General features: G+C 40.0%; 1 protein-coding gene across 10 annotated transcripts in view; it reads left to right on the forward strand.

The window, feature by feature from the left end:
* Window positions 1–24,601, forward strand: part of ppip5k1b (diphosphoinositol pentakisphosphate kinase 1b) — a 61,873-nt gene that overhangs the window by 21,618 nt on the left and 15,654 nt on the right. For 3 of the 10 annotated variants that reach the window (XM_074633871.1, XM_074633862.1, XM_074633863.1), the window contains 14 exons: window positions 2,534–2,619; window positions 3,134–3,259; window positions 7,421–7,542; window positions 8,198–8,380; window positions 8,651–8,792; window positions 9,769–9,992; window positions 10,623–10,750; window positions 10,919–11,033; window positions 11,761–11,868; window positions 11,993–12,109; window positions 13,225–13,365; window positions 13,589–13,697; window positions 18,183–18,332; window positions 21,316–21,378. In XM_074633871.1, coding sequence (XP_074489972.1) covers window positions 2,534–2,619; window positions 3,134–3,259; window positions 7,421–7,542; window positions 8,198–8,380; window positions 8,651–8,792; window positions 9,769–9,992; window positions 10,623–10,750; window positions 10,919–11,033; window positions 11,761–11,868; window positions 11,993–12,109; window positions 13,225–13,365; window positions 13,589–13,697; window positions 18,183–18,332; window positions 21,316–21,378 — 1,814 coding nt within the window. The remainder of the gene's footprint in view (window positions 1–2,533; window positions 2,620–3,133; window positions 3,260–7,420; window positions 7,543–8,197; window positions 8,381–8,650; window positions 8,793–9,768; window positions 9,993–10,622; window positions 10,751–10,918; window positions 11,034–11,760; window positions 11,869–11,992; window positions 12,110–13,224; window positions 13,366–13,588; window positions 13,698–18,182; window positions 18,333–21,315; window positions 21,379–24,601) is intronic. The other 7 variants (XM_074633864.1, XM_074633865.1, XM_074633868.1 and 4 more) reach the window with 5 other exon arrangements.

The following is a 24,601-nucleotide window of genomic DNA, read 5'->3' on the forward strand; positions in this document are numbered from 1 at the left end:
TAAAAAAAGAAATGCACAGTTCAAAATGGCAGTAGAAAACAATATTGAAAATGTATAATAAAAAAGTACTAATTTCATGAGAAGGCAGGGATTACAACACAGGTTACCTGTTTCATGTACTACTGTCAGGATATAGCAACCGTTTTATAAACATAACTTTTTGTAATCATATTTGCTCCAATCTCGCTACTTCAGCTTTAAGAAAACATCTTTGTTTGTTACAGATCCCTGCGAAAATCACAACATAATGGTTTTAATGTTTTTCAATGAAAATGAGAATAATGATGTAAAAAAGTCATTCCCTCAAATATCGCAAATCATATCGCAATTAGATATTTTCTCAAAATCATGCAGAACTAGTAGTACTGTTATATATTAATATATAAATATTGATTATTGCTGTTAGAAGGTCTTACAACATACAACTCTGTATAAAAGCATACGTCTCATAAAATATCGAAAGCCATTTCCTTTTGAGCTGAACTATTCATTCCTAACTGAAGTTAATTACTGTCGGGTAATTAGGGCCTCCCTGACTAACAATGTGTGTGTGTGAGACAGAACGATAGTGTGTGTGTGTGTGTGTGTGTGTGTGTGTGTGTGTGTGTGTGTGTGGTGTGTAGTGTGTGTGTGTGTGTAGTGCAGTGATGCAGTAAGCCCCACCCATTTGATTCTCCAGTAGATGTAAACAACCACCCAAGCATTGCTCCACCACAGTGATGATGTTTCTTTTAAGTGTGAGTCTTTGACAGCTGTTCAGATTCTCTGGCTTCATGCCAGAGTTATTTGTCCTGGTTCAGGGTCCATCATCATGCGGCTTTTTGAGGCGTCCGCTCAGCTGCCTGACCTATTAGAGAACACTATGCGGTCATTAGTCTGCAGGATGTGCTAAATTCTTACTAAAGCACAATGGAGGCTCCTGATATGTGTCCGCCTGTGATTTTTTTTTTTTTAAAGAATAACAACATGATTTAAAATTGGCCTTTTCATCTTGCATCGTTTTAAAAAAGCAGTCACACACACACACTCTTACACCTTCTATTTTGTTTTTTCGCCTTGGCGTATAAGAGCCATTGTAGGTAAAAAAAAAAAAAGAAAAATTACAGAGCCGGGGCAGAATTTCCGTCGTAACTTTATGAGAAAAAAACTCTGATATTCTCTGATATTAGAGTGGTAAATTTAAGAGAAAAAAAATCACAATTTTACGACAAAAAGAGATTAAGTCATATATTTGCAAGGAAAAACTCAGAAATTCTCTGAGATTCAAGTCACATATTTAGCTAGCATCTGGATTTTGTTGCTCCTAAAGTAGTGTTCTTATGGTAAGATGGCCTCTGAGCGAGGCGAAGGTCCGGAAAGATACATATACACATTTTCTTTCATGTTCTTTCTGTGTTCTTTTGTGAACATAAATAAATACTAATGTAATTTATATATTTTGCTCTCGTTACTGCAGTGTTTAACGGTGGCGTCTGTTGTGTGATGAGGTTGATCCAACCTTGCAAAGTAATGCGATAAGGTTACTTGGCCAAACATTTTTTTGTAAATTTGTCACTTTTTGTTATCTCAGAATATCTGAGTTTTTTTTGGGGAAAATTCTTTTTATTCCTTTTTTCCAGACATAGCATAACAAACATAACAAAACATAACACCCGTGCCATAATACAAAAAAATATATATCTTACATTTAACATTTAAGATGTACATACATACACATCGCTTCCCACTCCCACACAGAGACAGGTCCAGCCTTCTTCCCACCCCTAGAGGTAAAGTTACAGAAAAAAATATGTTTTAAATAATTTAATTATTTATTTAAAATTAAAAGTAATAAGTACTACAATAATATAATTCATGGTTGTAAGATAGAAACCTTAAATAAATAAATTAATTCATTAAATATATGTAGAAAAAAAAAAGCACACAGAAAATAATAATTAATAATTAAGTAAATACCATAGAAAGGTTAGGTTAAGAAGATTCTATATAAGTGATCCATGGATCCCATAACTTATAGAAAAGCTGTGGGTTACCTCTTATAACATAGGTTATTTTTTCCAAGGGAGCACATGAATTTACCTCCGAGTTTTTTCTTGAAATATGACAGACCTCCCCTGGCTCTGTAATTTAATTATTTATTTATTTTACCTACAATGGCCCTAATATGTTGTCATATGTATTCAATTAGACACTGAAATCAAATTTGGAGGTCCACTGGAGCTACTGGTTTTTAGGTGATCCAAAGTACCTGCTGAGTGACTGAATTATCATCAAACCGTTGATGATACTGGTACTTGGTTGTGTGGATGATCCGTGTGTCATATTTGAAAAAGTTGTTGCCTTGTTCTGTCCTCTCTTTAAGCTTTTGTTGGAATAGAAGTCAGATGTGTGCTGTTAAATATTTAAACAAAATGTTCTTTTTGAAATGGAATAAATTCTTTCTGTGTATCTGTGTGTGTGTTTACTGTCCGTCTGTCTCTGTGCTTATCAAAATGTGTTGTCTGCTTTGTGTGTTGTTTGTGTGTCTCGCCAGGTACGGTCATTTCTCGGGTATCAACAGGAAAGTCCAGCTGACCTACCTGCGTAACGGCCAACCTAAAGCCTCGAGTGAAGAAGAAGGTACAAACACACACAGAAGTAGTTTATAGTGTTTATATTTACGGTAGTTTGTATATTGTGTGCTGTTTGAACAGGTAATATGTAAACAGATGATACTAATCTCATTATAAAATAAAGGACGACTGCAAATAAATTCTTGTTAAATAAATCGCTTCTTTTCAAATTCATCTTTTGGTAAAAAAGAAATTACTTGTGTGAGCAATATTCAGATTTTGGAAAGTAATCTGTAATTGTGAAAAGATGGAGAAAGAAAGAGGAAGTCAAACTATTGATGCAGCCGGGGAAGACTTTGTGCGTTTTGTCCGTAAGGGAAAAGCGAGAATCATCCTTTAGAAGATGGAGTCCGTTGGGTCCGTTAGTAATTGTACCCCCGTTAGTTCTGCAAGGGTACCAATAACCTTCCCCCAAAAACCAAAACACCCTGGACATTTCAAATTCAGACATTTTGAAGTTGTGTTAAATATTTTCGTACACTGATTACTGATATGAATATCAATATGCGTCTGTTTTTCAGACTCTAAGAAGGACGGTCCATCTCTGCTGCTGGTGTTGAAGTGGGGCGGCGAGCTGACGCCTGCAGGCCGGGTTCAGGCGGAGGAGCTGGGCCGGGCCTTTCGCTGCATGTACCCTGGAGGTCAAGGTACCCACTGGACTCACACTCACACTAGCTAATAAATGTTTTATGAGGGATCCCTCTACTTTGGCTCTGATGTAAATTAAGTTCTTCCATGGTGTAGTATGTACGTTTTTTTTTTTTTTTTGCTCAATTTAGGGCTGTCCTAGACCAAAGAAATCATAGTCGACCAACACTCATACGATTTTGTTAGTTGATTTAATCGAGATTTGTAAAACTGAGTTTCTCCACAAAGAATCACACAAAAGGCATCACTTTAAATCTTGTGTTTACCAGAGATGTACTCATAAGTTTCTTGGAAATAAGTCATTCAGCATGAAAAAAGCATAAAAAACAACTATTGACTGGGTTGTTTTGGTCTTAGTTGACTAAGAGGGGACAGCCCTTATTTAATTTTATCTCAGAGGAAACATTTCTGGGAGAAAATGGCTTAAAACCGCCATTCAATGCAAAAACATTAAAGACATTCTGGTGTTTTCTTTTCATGTGAACTATTTATAAACTTACCATGAATTTCCTGGTTTCCTAAAATGATCCAAATTAATCCAATTCTCAGACATTCCCCGTGTGAAATTCACCTCTCAAACTTTCATGAGAAGAATTCCAGTTGCACACACACACACACACACACACACACACACACGCCTATAAGCAAAAACTCACATAGACATTCACAAATGCACAAACATTATCAGAGGTCATTTCTTTATAACACAGTCAAGAGGGCACATGATAATCCCACAGCCCAGTCTTTCCTCCCTTGTGTACCTTTGCTCATAAAGTCTATTTCAAGCTCTTCTTTTCAGCCGCTCAAAGCCCCACCACCGTATACAACGTCAACACTGCATAGCTGACATACAGCGTGTCAAAGGAGATCAAAGGTGGAGGTTATTATAGAGTCACCAAGCCAGAATTTCAGGCCTCATACACAATAATAGAATAGACTTATACATTAAAAAAGCTCTCAGGTCAAAATATAACATTTATTTTTAGTTATAGTCAATAAAGCTGCCACACACACATTGTAAAATCATTACCACATCAACTTAATGTAATTCATTTTATATTTTGTGCCTCCATGATGGATTTTATGATAGTTTGTCACTACAGCAGATGGTGAAGTCTAACTGGGGGGAAAAAAACACTTTTATAGCACAGACTGTAGACAAATACGAACATAGCATCTGTAATGTCACACATAGGTTACAGAACGGGTGTTGAAGCCTGTTCTAGACTAACAAATCTGAAATGGGAAACATGGTGGAGCCTGGATGGAGCAGATGCAAACTGCTAAATATGTGCTTTTTAAAGTCTTAATTTCTTCTAAATGGAAAAACAAACATCGTGAAAATCACCACGAGACCCATATTAGATTTATTTAGCACTTAATTTGCAGTGGAAAAACTGCATCTTTATACACTCCTACATTTGAGCTCGGCAGTTCATTCTTGACCTTTGTTGACAACAGTTGACAAAACAGTCTTAACACAAGTTCTCTAATAATCTACAGTTATTATATATCTACAGCTGATGAATGCAGTGTGCTATGGTCAATCCGGTGCATTCCACGTTAGGCTACGTCAGCCAGTTGAGTGGAGTAGCGCGTCCCCTAGCGTCCTTCGCTGCCTACTTTGACCTGCAGTCAGACCTCAGGCAGGAGGCGGAGAGCCTGGTGCGGTGGTCGGGACTAGGGAGGATCTTTCACGTGGTCCAGGACGACCTGTACATCGACTATGGCGGGAAGTTCTGCTGCGCGGGGTCCGTTTGTGGTAGCAGGACCTGTAGCTCACTGCCCACTTCTTGGGAGCTGACACCACGCTGCTGGAGGCTGTATTGTTGGCCCGCTGGAAGGAAGGGATGCACAAGACAACCAGAACCAGGACTGAGTGGAGCAGCATGTCAGACGTCAGACGTCAGACCTTGCTGCAGTAAAATTAGGTTTTCTAAAGGGAGTCTGGCAGCTGCAGATCTTTACGACACAATGTGGTAGTGCTAACGCTTTTGTCCACAGTGGCCGTCAAAATCAACACAAAATGAAAGTTCTTTGTAGTAACTTTAAAAGAGTAACAGTATACTCAGGCTCAAAATACTACACGCGCTGCCATCTAGCGGTGCTGTCCACAACCAGCTGAACACACCCGACTACACCCAACATTGATGTTGGGTGTAGTGCATGAGACAGAAATGCAGCAATGCTTTTCTTCCATGCAAAATGAAGAGTGGAGTTACGCTTTAATGCTTGAAAAGACTACCCACAGCACCCGCAACCCTGACCCCTCTTAACCAGAGTGAAATACAATGAGCAAGCGGACAAACCGGCCTGTTTACATCAAGGTTTTCTCTCTCTTTGCAGAGCTTTTAACTGAGCAACACCTCTGTGTCATTCATGGATTACCCTTTTTCAGGCTTTCCTTCTTAAAGGGGTAGTCAAGGTGATGTGAAGTGGGGTTGTATGAGGTACTTATCCATAGTCAGTGTATCACCTACCAGTTTGGAGATGCAGACAAGAGTTACCGCATGGTTTAAGTGTATGCTATATTTAGAATATTTTTGCCAGTTTACCTTGCTGTGAGACAGCTATTCAGTCTATGTTTCCAACGGGGAAGTGAAGTAGTTATCTATGCTGTAGCCAAACCAGACTCCATTGTGGAAAAAAACAGTAATTTTACCTCGCAAATCGTGCGAGTTGCTGGTCTACTGCTGCTTTTGATTGGTTTGTTTGTGTTATTGTGTGACGTTGGTTAGTTCAGATTCACCAAAGCCACACAATAATAGCACAAACAATTTTTTTTCTCCAAACAGAGGGCGCACCAACCGCCATCTAGTGTATGTAATACGCTGACTATGGACAAGCACCTCCTACAACCCCACTTCAAAACACCTGAACTATTCCTTTTAATGCTTTTGTTTCGTAGTGCATGCAACACAAACTCCCAAACCCAAACTGCACAGAAAACCAACCTGAAGCAGAACTACAAGTAGTCGCAATAGTCTGTCACTTCTTTTTAATAAAAAGACTATTTTCTCCTCCCAGCCACTGTTTTCTTACTTTTTTTCTCCACCACAAGTTGTGTCTATTAACTCTGCTCTTTTCTTCTTACCTGTTGATGCTCTGTGTAAACTACTAGCCGGTAACCGCCGGAACTTTGGCTGTGAGTCCCCTATTGACTTTGGTAAGAGAGAGGTTTCCCGGACGTCACCGCTCTTCCACGCCTTTCCTCATTCTGCGCGTTTGTCGCTCCGTCTACTAACGTGCTGCTGATCTCTCCTCCTCATTTCATCATGATTTTGTTTTCTGTTCACCTGGCGACTAGTCCCGTTTGTCCCTCATTGAGATTGCTGTGCATTGTTTGTATCGTGGTTGATGTGTTCCTGAGGTGATCCACAGCAGTGAATGTTGTTTTGGCCTCACATACATACACAGGCAGTTAAAGTGACTGCTGTTAACGCGGATCATCTCACACTAATCCTACTGCATTTTTTTTTTTCATGAGTTCTTGGGATGTCGGTTTTTTGTTTGATGAAAGCCAGTCTACTTTAGCCTCGGTTAGAGCCTAGAACAGGGGCAACACGTCCACATGTTTCTTGTCAAATGAGGCCTGATAACTCAAGGAAGTCAATAAAATAACATCAGGCTGATGATATGGCTGGACACTAAAGAAAAATGCATGAAGCATCAGTGTGATTTGATCTGTAGCGTTGGTATGCATCCACCTCCTACAGATACATTCATTTAAGTATATTTAGCATGTTCAAATTGTCTAAGTAGGTAATCTAAAGTATTTGATCTCATCTCCAGAGGAGCCGTCTTCAGTAATGTTTGGGGTTTATTCAACATCTGTTCACTTCACTTTCACTTCATTTTATAATAGCTTAAGCCACACCATTTAAGTGAAATGAGCCATGTCAAAAGCTTACAAAGCATTTTCGAGGACATTTGAACTGAAAGTGATGTTGCACCTGAACAGGTGCTGTGTGTCGCCTGTGTGTGAGCCTATTTTTGATGGAAATCCTTGGTACTTTTGGGTACAATCAACACACTGTTATATTTTGTTTCTCTTTTCTTTCAACTACCCAGCCGTTTCTAAATTGAGAAAAATATTTTTACCTCGATGCTGTAATCAGGCCAGTTAACTATGATTCCTCACTCTGTGTACAATCTTCCAGGTGACTATGCCGGGTTCCCAGGCTGTGGCCTCCTGCGCCTGCACAGCACTTACCGCCATGACCTGAAGATCTACGCCTCTGACGAAGGCAGGGTGCAGATGACCGCTGCTGCATTCGCGAAGGTAACTGCCCCAGTACCTAAAAGACTATACTACAGAACATACAGTATATTCTATGTGTAACGGATGTTACATAAACACTTGGGTGAGAACTTCTGAAAGGTTTTGGCTGCCTAGTTTGACCGTTTGGTCGGAGTTTGCGAGTGATTGACAGCCGACTGTCATAGACGGCAGATGGACAGCAGACCTCAGATCGGGTCTGACTGGTTTTTTTCCTCCGGTAGGTGGATGCCGTTAGGAGCACCGGAGGACACAGAGGAACATGATTTTTTTTCAGGTTACCTGTTTCATGTAGTACTGTCACGATATAGTGACCGTTTTATAAAAATAACTTTTTCTAATAATATTCGCTCCAATCTCGCCTACTTCAGCTTTAATTTGACAAAATGAAAACAGGCTTTTGTCTGTAAATAAATACCTTGAAGAAGACTTCACATTTTAAGAAGCTGCAGATCCACAATAAAAGAAATTAAGGTGCTTTAAAAAGTTAAAAGTTCTCTGAGGGAAAAATGAGGAAGAACCCTGATGCAGCTCGACTGTAGCTTAAACATATCAAGTTTCCTCTTGACTCATGTACTGTATGTATTTCTCTTAACAGGATGTGGATTAGGTAGAAATGCTACACTGATTCGGTTCAAGTTGTCTGGTTTCTCTGCAGGGTCTGCTGGCTCTAGAAGGGGAGTTGACTCCGATCCTGGTTCAGATGGTGAAGAGTGCCAACATGAACGGACTGCTGGACAGCGACAGCGACTCTCTGACCGACTGCCAACAGAAGGTGAAGGCCAGGCTGCATGAAATCATGCAGAGGAGCCAGGAGTTTACACCGGACGACTATCAGAAGGTGCGTGGCAAACCTGAGAAGAATGGCTTGATGTGATAAGGTGGCTGGTGCAATGTTTGCCAGTAAGCTTCCACATGTTCAGTTTAAACAGTTGGATGTGTTTCTCAAGTCTTTTTCAAAGAATTGTGAAAATGTGGTTATGCAACACTTCCTCCTGTTGCAACTTTCCCATGCATGTATAAGCTATTCAACTCCTTCCTGACTACATTCATTGATGTGATGTTATGTAGAACATGTTATCTATTTCCTTCCCTTTCAACTGTGTCCCAGTTGGCACCGACTGGCAGCCCATCCCTGGTGAACTCAATGAAGGTCATACAGGATCCAGTCAAAACCTGCGACAAGGTGTACGCCCTCATCCAGAGACTCAATTCACAGATCCGCAAGAGACTGGAGGACCCCAAGTCTGCAGGTAGTGTGTGAACTCTGCCATACCTGTTTACAGAAGAAAAACTATTCAGCTGCATTTGGAGAAGGAATATTTTACTCTGTTAAAGCTGTGATATTTGATTTAGTCTACAGACTTTTGTGTGACATTTAACTACATGGATACATTTTAAATAGGGCTGTCAGTCAAAATGTACCTTAAAGGGAGATTTGTCAAGTATTTAACACTATTATCAACATGGGAGTGGACAAATATGCTGCTTTATTCAAATGCATGTATATATTTATTAGGGCTGTCAAAGCTAACTTGATAATAACGCGTTAATGCAAATCCGTTTTAACGCCACTAATTTCTTCAACGCATTAACGCAACATGCAGTTTTTAGGTTGTGGCGGGCTCAGTTTTAAAGCTAGAGTGAAGATACTGGTATCATATGAAACTAGAAAACCTAAGGAATTTATACTAACCGTGTCAAGGGTAGGAGGCTAAATAACGCTCCAAACTTACGCTAAATTTTGGCGAGGAAAAACTGTCATGGCCATTTTCAAAGGGGTCCCTTGACCTCTGACCTCAAGATATGTGATTGAAAATGGGTTCTATGGGTACCCAGGAGTCTCAAGATCAGAGGTCAAGAGACCCCTTTGAAAATGGCCATGACCGTTTTTCCTCGCCAAAATTCAGCATAAGTTTGGAGCGTTATTTAACCTCCTTCGTGACAAGCTAGTATGACATGTTGGTACCAATGGATTCCTTAGGTTTTCTAGTTTCATATGATACCAGTATGTTCACTCTTCATTTAAAAGCCCGCTACAACTTCCGAAATCGCAAGTTGCGTTAATGCGTTACAGAAATTAGTGGCGTTAAAACAAATTTGTGTTAACACATTATGACGTTAACTTCAGTCCTAATTTTAACTTTTTTCTGTTTCTGTCTGATTCCTGCAAAGTGTTTTTTCCGAGAGAGCATAGTTAAGATTAGTTCATTCTGTGCTTATCCTCAGACCTTCAGCTGTACCACAGCGAGACGTTGGAGCTGATGCTGCAGCGCTGGTCCAAACTGGAGAGAGACTTTCGCATGAAGAACGGCCGCTACGACATCAGCAAGATCCCGGACATCTACGACTGCATCAAATACGACACGCAGCACAACTCCTCGCTCGCACTGGAGGACACGCTGGAGCTGTTCAGACTGTCCCGCGCCCTGGCTGACATAGTCATACCACAGGTTACAGGCGCCCTTTTAGCTTAGTAGCACATTTCAGATTCTGGCATGCTTTAACTATGCATGCATGCATTTTGCATTAATACTGAATTATTTTGTAATATTGAATTTACTGTAAGAGTTGTGTTCCAGAGAGGAAAATGTAGAGAGTTAAATTATATATTCAAATCATCTGGTGGAGTCGGGGAATGTCAGGAATGTTAACAAATGGGTCACATTAGAGACTTGTATCAGCAGGCATTTATTGCACTAAGTGGTGGTCATGAAACCAACCATTTCTCCCTTTGAACATAAAATCAAACTTTATTGATCCCTGTGGGAAGATTAAAATGTTGCACCAAAAAAAGGTTGTATGGCTCAGCAGACAAAAATAAAAATACGCTATAAAGTATGCCATAAAATACAGCAGCAACAGTGAAACACTATTTAAGCTAAAGGGGAAAAAAGCAAACTAATTCTGCATGAATGTCATTTATTATCTGTGTTCACCCTGTGATGTCCAGCAAGTTTTCCCTTCTCCCCCAAAATATGCTGAGATAAGACTCCCCGTCCTCATGACCATGAATAAGGAGATTAAAAAGAAATGGATGAAAGTGTTTAAATGGCTTATTTTTCTATTTCATATCATATCAGGAGTACGGCATCAGCAAAGCAGAGAAACTGGACATCGCTCAGGCTTACTGTGTTCCTCTGATGAAGAAAATCCAGCTGGACCTGCAGAGGACCCACGAGGATGAGGCTGTCAACAAGCTGCACCCCCTGTGAGAATACACGCCGCCGCTGAAGCGCACACAAACATGTTTACATGTATATAGACAAAGCACATATATCTCTATATATATATACAGTGTGTGTTTGTGTATGTTCGAGGTCACTGGTGCTGCGTCGTCTGATGAGCTTTGTGTTATTTCTTGTCCCCTGGTGTTCAGGTATTCTCGTGGCGTGATGTCTCCTGGCCGTCATGTCCGCACTCGCCTCTACTTCACCAGCGAGAGCCACGTCCACTCGCTGCTCAGCGTCTTCCGCTACGGAGGACTGCTGGATGTACGTCTGATCTTATTATCTCTGATGGTGTTGAATCTTTCTGTGTCTGCTGATGATAAATTGCCAGAATAGACCAGTTCACAGTCGTAAACGTTCCAAATGTGTTCCAGTTTATTTCCTGTTGCAGTGTAGGTGAATGACATCAACTGACAGGAAGTAAACACAGACCCAAGCGGTTGCCTAGCAATGCAGTTCCGTTGAAACGGTCTATAAAGGCACGGTCACACATGCGGGAAATTAACATTTGCCTCCCGTTCACTTCCATTCTATTCAAAGCAAAGGGGCAAAAAATAATTAGCTTCCGGTCGCGAGGCAAATTCGCGTCTTCAGATTTGTGTGGATTTCAGGTCACTCACCTGCATTCGCGCATGAGGATGTTGATCACTGTATTGATGTTTTTTTCTTATTTGTGAGAGTTTTGTTTTATGTAATGTATACACACATTCCCCATATTATAGGAAAAAAAATGTATGATATTGATATAGCTACATTGCCTAACCCTTGTTATTAATATCTTCTGTTGTACATCATTAGAAATTCTGACATTAGCTCATTATTGGTAAATACAGGCCAATTTCTCAAACATAACGCCCTCTGTTTTGTGGTGGTTTGATGATTTTGCATACCATCAGGTGTCAGGTGTGTGTTTTATAATGGTTGTTTGTTTGTGTATTTATGTCTGAGGTGGCGTTTACATGTGTTAACAGTCTGTATGTTTTTGTACCAGGATGAGAAGGACCAGCAGTGGAAACAGGCCATGGACTACCTGAGTGCTGTGACTGAGCTCAACTACATGACACAGATAGTCATTATGCTGTACGAAGACAACAACAAGGTCAGCTCGCAGAGAGCTGCAAAATAAAAGTATCTTTCTCATTTATATTCTGTCAGCATTACCTCTGCAGTTTTATGCATCTATGTTTTTTTTTTTATGTCTTTTATATCTGTGTCGCGAGCAGGACCCGTCCTCAGAGGAGCGTTTCCATGTCGAGCTTCACTTCAGTCCAGGAGTCAAAGGTTGTGAGGATGAGGAGAACGTACCTCTGGGCTTCGGCTTCCGCCCGGCCTCCTCAGAGGTGTGTGAATGTGTGTGTTTGTCTTGCATTTTTCAGTCTTATGTTTCAAGGTCACACAGTTTTTGTTGCCCTCAGTTAAGTCTTAAGATGTACATTTTGTTTAGTTTATAAATCTAGAGACAATCATTAAATATATTCTTCTGACCTCCAGATATGTGAATGAAAATGGGTCCTATGGGTACACACGAGTCTCCCCTTCACAGACATGCCCACTTTATGATAATCACATGCAGTTCGGTGCAAAACCATGCAGTTGTTTTGCATGCGGTATAAATGTGCTATTTTTGCCTATTCTAAAATGGTGTATTGCTTGTATGTTCTTTATACTCTGACCTATTTCCTAAAATTAGAAAAAATAAAATAGCAATATATTTCCTTGCTTAAGGTATCGCAATATATTGAATCCTTATCCCAGTATTATGATACGTATCGTATCGCCAGATCCTTGCCAGTACATACCTAATTCTTATGCCTTTTTGTGGGAAGTTAAACCAACCGGCCAAATATTTTGAAAAGTTAGTGAGCGATGACAAAAGGTAAAAACACAACATCCAGCTCTGTCTGCAGGAAAAATATTTAAATAATCGTGTACAGTCACTGATACTCATTGTTGTCTGTCAATCCCAAGCATTGGTCATGTGTAATATAAGCTTTATGTTCTGCCATACTGGTATGCAGGCCATTATGTCGCTGTGGCGTCTGTCTGTCTGTCTGTATGAAGTCACATTCTTTTGACTGGGTTTAACTCTCTAGCAATACATTACAGTAACTTGACACTTGAAGCGCATGTTTCTCTTGTAAACAAAGTGTTTTCATCAGTTTGTATCATCTTCCTGTGTACACTTTGCATAACAGAGAAGAAACGGTGATACTTAAATTCAGTTGTCTCTATGACAACTAAAATGGTAGGATAAAAGCAAATCCTTGCATTTAAAATATAGAGCTCATAATATTTTGCTTGTCTTTTGTGTAGATAAGTATGTTGTCAAATAAATATTTGTTGTAGCGTTAAATGAGTTAAGGTCGTGTCATGTAGGACAGCTGAGGTGGTTTTTGCCGATGCATGTGGAGAATATATATTCATCATTTCCTTCTCTTGTTCTCCAACCAATCAGAATCAAGACAAAAAGCCCAATCAAGGCAGTTTGGAGGATCTCTCCCAGGACCAGCTGGACCAGGCACTTCCCCTCACTGAGCCAATCAACATCCAGCGAAGGTCCCCCATGGTCCGCAACCGCAAGACGGGCTCCATGGAGGTACCAGACCCTGCTAATAATAATAATACAATCAGACTGGGTCTTTCATTTTATTTCCCCACATAGTAGTTCTAGTCTCTCTTTAGTTGAGCAGTTGTACATTTTTGTTTTTCTTGTATAAGAAGTGTTACCATTTTGTTTAAGTGAATGAGATACGTCAGGTTCCTGATTCACTGTGGCAGCGGTCTCAGTCTTAACCCCTGGTTTCCATGGCCCCACTCAGGTCCTCTCTGAGACCTCTCCCACCCAGTCCTCCAAAGGCTGCACGTCCCACCGACTCTTCCCCTCGTGTTCGCGCCAGTCTCCTGAGATCAAAGCAGCCAGTGGCCTAGGTGGGCACCTCATTTCTGGTGTGTGTGTGTGTGTGTGTGTGTGTGTGTTATCTATACGTACGTACGTGTGTGTGTGTGTGTGTGTGTGTGTGTTTGTGGAGAGAGTAAGAGAGAGAGGGTTTATGCCGACAGACACTCACAACACATTTTATCTCCAGCTGTCATCACTGATCCTCCTCATCACAAGCCCCCGGCTGTGACTTCTCCCTCACCTTCCCACCTTTCCAAACCCCTCTCTGTGTCTCTTGTTATTTCTTTCAGTCTGTTTTTCTTTCCCTCTTTTCTTTCCATCACCCCCCGTCCCCTCTGTCTCTCTTTCTGAGGGTCACATAGCTTCCACCCCAGCTTAGCTCAGCAGCAGCCAAACAGGATCAGACTCCAAACTATGTAGGCGAGAGGTCAGCAGGGAGAGTGTTGCGTTCACAGCCGACTGCAGGATCTCTGGCGGCACATAGCGTTCAGAGACGTACCGATATCTCTGCTAGGTGATAGTGATAACATGGGAACATATTGTAGATGTTTTATCTCTTATTTCTGAGGTCTGCACAAGAAACAAACCAAACTACAGAAGATCAAATTGCACCATCAGACCATTTAACTGTTTATTTTAAAGTAGATATTTCAGAACAGAATTTGTTGTCCTGATTCCATACTGCATACTAATTACTACATACTACTACTACAACTACTAATTGTAGACAGTATGTACAATATACTAATTGACAAAGTGAAAGCAATAGATTTAATACAATAATATTCTTCCAATAATATTCTTCCAAAATAAAAATTTGCAGCTGTTAGATGCTCCTCGATTTCCTTTGTGCGTTGCATTCCGGGACAATAATAGACATGAACAGCTCAAAGATCAAGGATTTTTTTTGTGTAAACACATTACATACTCAAAATAGATTTAGTTTGTTGTATGGAATTAGGAAACAGCTGTAGTGTTACCAGACAGCAACTATGACAGCATATCAGGGCCAGGTAAAAAACTAATTATGGAGCCGGGGGAGGAGGGTGATATTCTGAGAAAATTCAGAATTTACAAGAAAAAAACTTGGAATATTCTCTGAAATTATAAATTCAGAATTTTGCAAGAAAAAACTTTTCTTAGCTTTCTTAGTCAAGAGAGGACATTGGAAATAAAGTACTGTGTATATCAATGTCAGCATTATGTTCCTTTAAGAACACATGAAATAAAATGCATATACTGTATGTATCTTTCAGGACTTCCGCTTTGCTCAGAGGCCATCCTTGCCATAAGAACGCTGCTTTAGGCGCAACGAAATTGAGATGGCAGAAATATTACCTCCCTCCCACGGCTGCGTATTTTAATTTTTTTTTTTTTTATACCTTCAATGACTCTAATAGGGCGTCGATCGATGGTACATTTATGCAGGTTATAATCCAGAAAACAAAAGATAAATTATGGATATAATGCTAAAAATTTAAATAGCGGTAAAACCTAAGGCAACATAAACAAGCAAGTATTACAGTTATATATAAAACCACATCATTGCATTCTAAATAATAATTATGCACACAGTGGGAACAGTTTATAGCAGTACAATTGTCTGATGTGCCCATTAGCTTTGGAATTGATTTCTAGAGCACAAAATGTTACTCAGCAGGATGACTAATAAACATTATTGTTGTCCCCAAACAAGCTAATTGTGGGGGAAAATAATTGTTTGCCAGCAATAAGTTTTAACATAATTTGTTCTTTTAATTGCAGGAAATGTCATTTAGTCCTGCATAAGAAATGTATATTATTTAAAATCAATTTTGGGCTCATCTTTTCTGTTACAATAAACCCTCCTAAGTTAGATATTTGCTCTTCTTGACCCTTTGACCTACTTTGGTACACAAAGTGTTAAAAAGCCCTAAAATGTTCCAAATCAGCTGTATCAGAGGTCTTTTTTAACTACCTCTCTGGGTCCCTCAAACTGATTTAACCTCTCCCCTAATGAAAGAGCCCTTGAAGGACTCTTGTTTTGCTGTGTGTACACTTTACAAGGGCATGTAACGTCCAACAGCCTGCTAACACGGTGACACTCACACAAGCATGAAAGCCCGTCGTCTAAATCAAGAGGTGTGGAGAAAACCATGAGTGTGAGAACGGGGAGTGGAAACTATGTGTGCTTTACTGGGAGTTTCAAACCTTGTTAAACTGCTTCACTACTTGCAGCTGTTGTATTCAGTGCATTCATCATCCTTTGTTTGCACAATTAAGACCTAAAAAATGTGGTAGAGAGGAAGGAAGCTTATTATATGTCCTTTCCAATAAAAAAACCTCTCAGATGCAATCAAGTAAAATCATAAACAGACAAGAGCAGCTACACGTATAAAGGTACAGTACGGGTGTAGTCTTACTTCTTCCTAAATGTGATAATTGTGCTGTCATTCAGTGCTTAGTTATCACAAGTCTGAATGCAGCAGCTGGTTCTGCATTTGCGCGACATCAAAGCGTCTTGATATCCTCTTAGTGGAGCCTGTCAGTTTGTTATGTATAGTAAGTGAGAGGCTGCCGAGTGATCCGTCCCCTGTCATCACCAACACCAACAACACAGACTGTGTACAGGCCACTGACAAGAGCAGCAGGTGTCAGGGACGACCTCTGTTGGCGAGCTGCGTTACATACCTTTATGCTATTTATAGAACAAAGGGACATGGCAGAACCGCCTTTTTAGATCTTTTTTTAACTCTCTAATTCCAAAGATAGTTCCTCTTCTGTGTGGTCTATAAACTCAATATTGATTTAAAGTATTAGAATAAAAAAAATATGATAAAGTTATCAGAATTGGCTGTTGCAACTTCAGAGAGTTTGTGCACAACGGGGGTCTGAAACAATCCCATTTCCACACTTGGTCTGTTTCGTCACGCCTCTGCTGCTTTTTGCATACAAAACACACATTCTGTATTCACTTGTTCACTCACCCCTGGCCTTGTTTGTTTACACATATGCACACATGCACAGGTTTTACAGATGAGGTCACTGGTGTGAAAACCTTGTAGCTTGCATGACATAATTTCCAGGAACAAATACAGCAGCTATGTTTTCAGATTGTCCATGAATATTTTTAGTTAATCATAAACCATTTTTTTGAAAGTGATTCTTTTTATCCACAACTGAATTTAAAGGGTAACTTTGGTATTTATCAACTACGACCCTATTTTCCCGTGTTTTTGTGTCTAACTGACTAATAGCGACAATAATTTCTGAAACTGGTCCAGTCTTGAGGGAGAGCGCTGTAGACAGCAGCTGCTCACAGGCTGCAATATGGTGCTATCGGGACAAGCTGGCAGCGTCATTTACATCCACTGAAAGTGCTTGTTTTTGCCGTGACAGGCTGTGATTGTTATTATAAGTGTCTGACATTATGGAGAAGTCTCGTTCTGAAATCTGGCGAGGTGACGTGTTGCCGGAAGACAACGGTGGAATACATCCCTGGTGGAAATGCGAGTGCCAGCCGGTCAGAGTTAGTTGTGTTGGAGTACAGAAAGCATAGCTTAGTGTTATCTAAGGGTGCTTTCACAAGCCAACATTTAGTCGGCTTTAATCTAACTCTGGCATGGTACAACATCTGGTGCAGTTTGTTTGGGCTGTTGTGAATGCAGTAATCGTATTCTGGTGCGGACCAAAACAACCGGTCCAACACTGCTTGCGAGAGGTGGTCTCCTCTTTCCAAGCAAACCAAAACGCAGGCTGATTGTTGAGATGGACACAGATAAACGACACGTTAACATGAGTGGGAGAGGACTCACCGATGTTTGCTTGACATCTGGGCCGAAGAGAACACGCAGAATATACTAAATGAAGTCTGCAAAAACAGTGACGTTTATAAAGTCCTAAACTGGAGGAGAAGGGATTCGTGCGCAGTAGATCAGTGCCGAGTCAAAATGAAAACACTTTGACAGTAATAAAAAATTATTTCCCTGCAAAGAAGTGGAAAAGATAAATTTGCTCTGTACTCCAATTTTACAACGAGACTTCTCCTAGAGCGGGACTTGGCCACGATAACCAACAGACCATTTGTAAGGTATGGTAGGAGAAACGTTTTATTCCTCTGTAGGGTCCTTTCCATAATGTAAAAAGGCAAAAACAAGCACTTTTAGTGAATGTAATGTTACATCGACGCTGCTCATTTGCCCTCACAGCTCGTTTTGCGGCAGCCGGTTACAGCGTTCTCCCTCAATACTGGACTGATTTAAAAAAAATTGTTGACCCTATTAGTCACGTACTGTAGACACAAACACATGGGAAAAATAGGGTCCAGGTTGAAAAATACCAAAGTTACCCTTTAAAGGATGAAAATCACCTAAACTGTAGTTACAGGGTTTTCACACAGGTGGTCATCCTTTTAAAATGTACAAACACTAATGCCAGAATCTCCCCATAGCATCAGTTTGTTGTGAATAATGGCATGGTGTTTGATACTCACCCTGCACACCTCCCTCCCCCCCGGCTTCCTCCTCCTCACACAGGGTCGCTCTGCTCTGGCCTCTTCAGTGCCTCCGCTCTCGGGGTGTCCTGTAGCGCCCCCAACCTGCGGGACTACGTCCGCACGCACCACCACCTCCACCGAAAACCACCCCTGTCCCCGGGCAGTCTACCGTGCCAGATTGGCATGTTCGGTACGTTCACACCACTGTCTGTCCTCCTCCACAAGGCGGGTCTTTTCATCCTTTTTGAGAAGTTCTTCAAACTCTTTTTGGCTTTAGAATATCTTCTTTTTTTCTTCTTCTTTTCGCTCCTTAAGCTTCAGATACTTAAATTTTTTGGGACATCAGTATTGTCACTTTTTTTTATTTTTAAAGCACCCTGCTTTCTGTTGCTCCTTTTCCAAAAACAAACCAGCAATTTCAATCTGTTGCATCACATTTCTTGAGTGATTTGACTTTGCAGCGTGCACGTTAAGGGCACTGATTTGACGGCAGAGTGATCGACTCTGCAGCAAATGCTGAGCATGCAACCTGTCATTGGACTGTGTGATGTACCGCAGCTATCGGTGATCAATGTTCTCCCAGATCAGCATGTCCACTCAATGATCACACCGCTGTCTGCTTGGGTTCGATTGTGTTGAAATGTTCTCTCTCTCTCTCTCTGTGCATGTTGTTTTGCAGTGCGTGCCATATCCTCTCTCAGGGAATTTAATTTCATAATCCACAGTAAAGTAGTTTTTGTGTCTGGAAGCCAGAAGTCTGGCTTCTTTCATTAATCACAATTTACGGTAATCCTTACGTTAAGAAACTCAGCCTGTTATTTGGAACAGATATGTTTTCAAGACCCAATAATCCACCTTTTAAATCCACCAGTCACGTTCTCAATCCCCTCAGTCTCTTGTTGGTAATGGTGAGTACAACCAAGCTGTTTTTACAGCCACAGGTGTCCTTATAGCAGGTTTAATTATCCCAAACATATGGATTGGATATCATTCTCATGGTCACAGCTGTTTTAATTACACGTTTGTGTAGTACTTTCCAAAGATGAATGTGTCATGTCCTCAGGTTAAGTTAGCAGCAGATATTTTTTACTAGCAAATTATACGGACGCATATGGATCTGCACAAACAGGCAGGGATTTTTTTTCCCACTGCGGGTTTTAAACACCGGAAAGTGAGCTGTTCAGTTTATCCACCGGGTGTCACTCTGACTGCAAGCCTACACACTGCCTGGAGCAAACCGTTGCCTTCCTCTCAATTCTGTTACATCATGTTATGCTCTCTGAGAGACAGGTGAGGGTTTGGAACTGACGTCAGTGCTGCTCATTTACGGGAAGCGAGGGCTGCATCAGGACAACATATTATTCTTTTTACGGGAAATGAGAAATGTTCTGGTTTGAATTCAGACCTTAGAATGACCTGCGGTGTTGGTGATGAGTGTTAGAGCAACCTTTATTGCAAACATCACACCATAATCATTTTAACGTGTTTTTCAGTGAAAATTAGAATAATGATGTAAAAAAATATCATTACCTATCATATCGCAATATCAGTCAAAATAATCGCAATTAGATTTTTTTTTCTCCAAATCGCGCAGCCCTTAATAATTATATAAAAGTGGATATTCTTACAATTATTTAGTTGTCCTGTATCCTGGACAAGAGACCAAGCCCGTTAGGTTTGTTCAAGTTTCTATTGCTATTATTACAGTACCACTTAAAGGTGCAGAAGCTGGTTGTTTCAACCATTTAATCATTACTTCAAAGTGGCTATAATCAATATTTTTATATTAACAATGGATCACATGACTACTTGTATGCGAAAGGGGGTCGCTTGTAGTACAACGTTATTACCGTTTACACCGGACATTTTACAAGAAAAGATGACGTATATGTAGAGCGCTTACTTTGATCTTTAACGTCGGGTATCTTTGTGTCTGGCCTCTCCGGTTGAGCTTTCGCTTTCCAACCGGCGCAACGCACACTGGCAGTGACCGCGCCGTCCCCTGCGCAGTGATTGCCTCATTAACGTTATGGTTCCCTTATAGCATTGGGTTTCAATCCAAAATATTTCCAAAAAGGCGCGTTTGCTTTTTTCTTTGACGCCAAATACTCCACCATCGTTTTGTCTGTCAACCCTCTCGTCCCGTGATAGTGCGTGAAATCTGACTCCTGCTACTCTGAGCTGAGACATCGAGACTTTCAGATGCGTCCATAGTCTGAAATGAAAATGAACAAAATGGGTTTAATTTATATGAAAAAAAGAAAAAAAAAACGCTGGGCACTAATGTAATCGGTATATGCCCGAACTCCGTGTAACACTTGTAACACCGACTACCGCGGCAAGCCTACTCTACTGAGCATTTTGGCGTCTTTCAGCTGTTTAGCTGTCGAGCTGCAACTTTACTGTTTTTGGTTCACTCTCGCTGCTCTCATAGGGTCATTTTATCGGCTGCAGCAGGCGGCTTTTTTCAGCAAAAAAGCTCTAAAAAACCCACCGTACACCTCCTGCTCAGCACCAAACAGCAGACAGACGCAGTTAGAGACTAGCTGGTGAACATACTGCAGCATTTAGCAGCTAAAGAACCAGATATTAATAATAATAATTAGTGAACTTTAGGGGTACAAGTTTGCAGATGCAGTTACATTTTGGACAGAGCCAGGCTAGCTGTTTCTCCCCTGTATCCAGTCTTGATGCTAAGCTAAGCTAACCTGCTGCTGTCTGTAGCTTCCTATTTATCGTACAGACATGAGTGATATCAATCTTCTCATCTAACTCTCGGCAAGAAAGCGAATAAGTGTGTTTCCCACAATGTTGAACTAATCAACAGCCAAGGTTAAGGAAGAAAAGGGAGGTTGGATTCACCGATTGTTTCCTTGTCACAGTTGAATGCCCTTTAGTCCAGCATCACTCCTCCTGCATGTTCAGCCAGAACGTCCATCATTTACTCCATCTAGCCTTTCCATTCTCTTTCTCCTCTTTATTCAGAGATGACTCTCAATGTCACGCATGTTGGTTGGCAGACAGATATGGATGAATCGACGGGCCAACTCTCTCTCTCTCTCTCATTCTGTTTTTCTCTCCTCTTTTTTTTTTCTCAACGACATCACTGGCAAACAGGCAGACACAGGTACCAGCAGTCCCAGTAATACCAGTTACCTTTCTTATCTCCTCAGAGCTGTTCTCTATGCCGCCAGTAAAGAGATTTTCTGTGTCGTTTGCCAGGCATCCGACTAATGGTATGTCTGCTTTTATTCAAGTTTATTTCGACCCTCCTCCAGTTTTTCCTGTTATCTTGCATGATCTTTTTTTGTGGGAAAACATTTCCTGTGTTTTCTATTTTTGGGGGTTTGACGTTTGGCTGCGTTAATTTACAATAAACGTCTCCAAGATTTTAAAAACAATTACTTTTTAAGGAGTTTCTGTTTCACCACACACCCTCGGTGTTTACCTTGTGTTGTTTTCGGCCCTCACCTCTAACACCACCTGCTCTGCCTGCACTTGTTTAATTTGCCTCTCTGATCCCTGCTGTTTGTTCACAGGATGGATGTATGTGGAATATATCTCAGATATACTTCCATGTGCAGATAATCTGTGCACATATCATAATATATCCTCACCTGCACTTTTTCTGAATTTCAAATCATTTATTCTTCTATAAAAAAATATATAAAATTCACGTCTGACAGCATCACTGATTGGTGTGGTCAGAAATATTGCACTTGTAACCACACTCAACAGTGATGTCACGGTGTACTGACACACCTCGGAGTGCACTTCTACGTCACAGCAGCAAGGTGAGACGTTAAACCAGGAGAGGTCAGCAAAGACAAAATTTTAAGATGCTCTCGAGAGTCACTTTCCAACATGTTGAATGAGGAGCTTCTCACAAAATCAGACAGCAAGACGTGTATGTATGTGATTTTGTTTCTTCATTAATTTGTTGGACTGCAGCTCTGTACCTACACATCCAACAAAGGAACAAAACAAAGGAGTGTTTAACTGGAATTATTCATCATTTTGGACCATAAAAACCCTTTTTCCAGTCTATCATACAGTTTTTGTATCACAAAAATTTAATATACTTTGAAGTTTCATTTTATTTTATTTATCAAATTAATGCTACTTTACAAGCAACTCTTACTCTTTTATTTATTTTTTTAATTATTGGATGAAGCTGAAATTATTAGTTGATTGATAGATTAGACAATCTACAAAAAAAATAATAGTCCACTATTTTGATAGTCAATTTAATCATTTTACTAATTTTTCAAGTAAAAATGCCCCCAAACTCCCTGGATTCAGTTTCTTCAATGTGAGCATTTGCTGCTTTTCTCTGCTTTAATATTGTTGTATATGGATATATATCTACATATTAGGGCCATCGTCATCACTCAGTTTGTCCTTGTAAATTTACGACTTTATAATCTCGCAAATTTGTGAGTTTTGTTTCTCGTAAATTTGCCACTTTAATCTCAGAGAATATCCTTGTTTTTTTTCTTGTAAATTTATGACTTCAATCTCGGAAATTCAGAGATTTTTCTCGGAATATTACCCCCCTCCCCAGGCTCCGTAATTTTTTAATTACTTGCATTTATTTTTTTTACCAACAATGGCCCTAATACGCCGTCGCAGCTAGCTGTGTGTTTTGGACTGTTGGTCGGACAAAACAAGACATTTGAAGTCATCGCCTGTGACTTTTTAAAATGGGCATTTTTGGCATTTCATAGACTAAACAATATATTATTTAATAATGAAAATAATCATTAGTTGCAGCATTATAATACAAAGATCCTTTTTTGCTCTTCTTTATTAAAATCCCACTTGATACCGAGTGTTTATTTTATCTGCTGGTTGACAGTAATTCACTGGTAAAGCCAACGTGTGGATGCTAACTGCCTTCTTGAAAGTTCAGCAGCATTGACAGCTACAGTTTGCTGCGTTCATACTTGGTCTCTAACATTGTTGAGTTTGTTAAAAGTTGTATTCGGTGTCTTTGATTCAGTCACATGTATCTGTCACTGGTGAGTATCCGACTGGATTGGTGCAAGGTTTTCTTTTAGAAACAGCAGCTGTTGGGATTTAATTAAAGTTCCTCCTCAGTTCATTTGTGTTCTCTGAAAATCGTTCTTATCATTGTTAAAGCTGCAGTTTGATGAAATCCACTCTTTACTTTCTTGAAATGTGTTTTGAGGCAGTTTTGCACCACCACTGTCTACGTATGGGAGCATCAGCCCTGCTGGCTCTTATAGAATGAGAAGGAACGAGTTAAACGCCAGAGCACAGAACTGAATACAAGTCATGTTAGGTTATTTGGTTATGACTGAATGGTATTATGTATTTAAATCTCTGGCTCAGAAATAGCCCAGCATGTGTTCGCAGCCTGATGAGTGCTGCCTGTGCTTTAGCAGGAGACATTACACGTCGTCGAAGCACCGGGATCGTCTGACGTGTTGATTCATAATGATGAGTCACTGTGATATTAAGAAATCTGATATGATGTTGACAAGCGTTTGGACAAACTACGGGGAACCACAGTGATGAGTGATTCGCTCCAGTTTGAACTGTAGTAGCCTGTGTGCTGGCTTAATATCTAGTATGCAAGTTATGACCTCAGGAAGTAGTAACATGACTTTTATGTCCGCACTTAAGTTAGAAAGAAGGAATAATACTATCTATATATCTATATATATATAAATATATATAGATATATATATCATGTTTGTTGTTTAATTTGATTTTTAAAATAGTTGTTTTCAAGTTATGTGACCTGCAAGTAATGCTTTTACCTCTTTTTGTTTGGTTTTTGATTGTTAGTAATAGATAAAGATGACATTCCCTTAAAAAGAGTACATGTTTCTAACATATTGTTGTAGTTTAAGTTCAAAATTACCATTTATATACACATTTTGTAAAGAGAATTATGGCTGTGGAAGTAAAACTCAGTTTGGAATACTAATAAGGTATATTTGTAATATTTGTCCCTGGATATGATATAATATTATTATTATTATTATATATATTTAGTACATTTTCAATTTTATATTGTTTGAGATTGAGTCATAAATCAGTCAGGTCACATTTTCACTTTTTTATTTTGGAGCGAAACACCTCTTTATTATCTGTTATATTTTTTTACATTTTATATTTAGTTATTAGGTTTCCTCATACCCTACCAAGCTGTCGTCTTCGCTGAGGTAATTAAGCAACTTAGCACTGATGAATTATGATGCTCAGTGGAGAAAAGAACAATCACAACACTCTTCTTTTCTCACTCATAACTTTTGTTACTGGGTGAAATATTGTGCTGCTCACACACAGTGTACTGGAGAGGAAGCAAAATGTGTTCAGTGTGAATTTTTATGCAGTTTTTGAGCAACAGCCATGACTTTTTTGATTACTTCATTATTCAAATATTGGAAGATATAATTAGAGGGCTCTGGGGGAAAATGATCTGTGGGA

This window comes from Sebastes fasciatus, chromosome 4 (genome assembly GCF_043250625.1).
Source record: "Sebastes fasciatus isolate fSebFas1 chromosome 4, fSebFas1.pri, whole genome shotgun sequence".
Taxonomy (NCBI): domain Eukaryota; kingdom Metazoa; phylum Chordata; class Actinopteri; order Perciformes; family Sebastidae; genus Sebastes; species Sebastes fasciatus.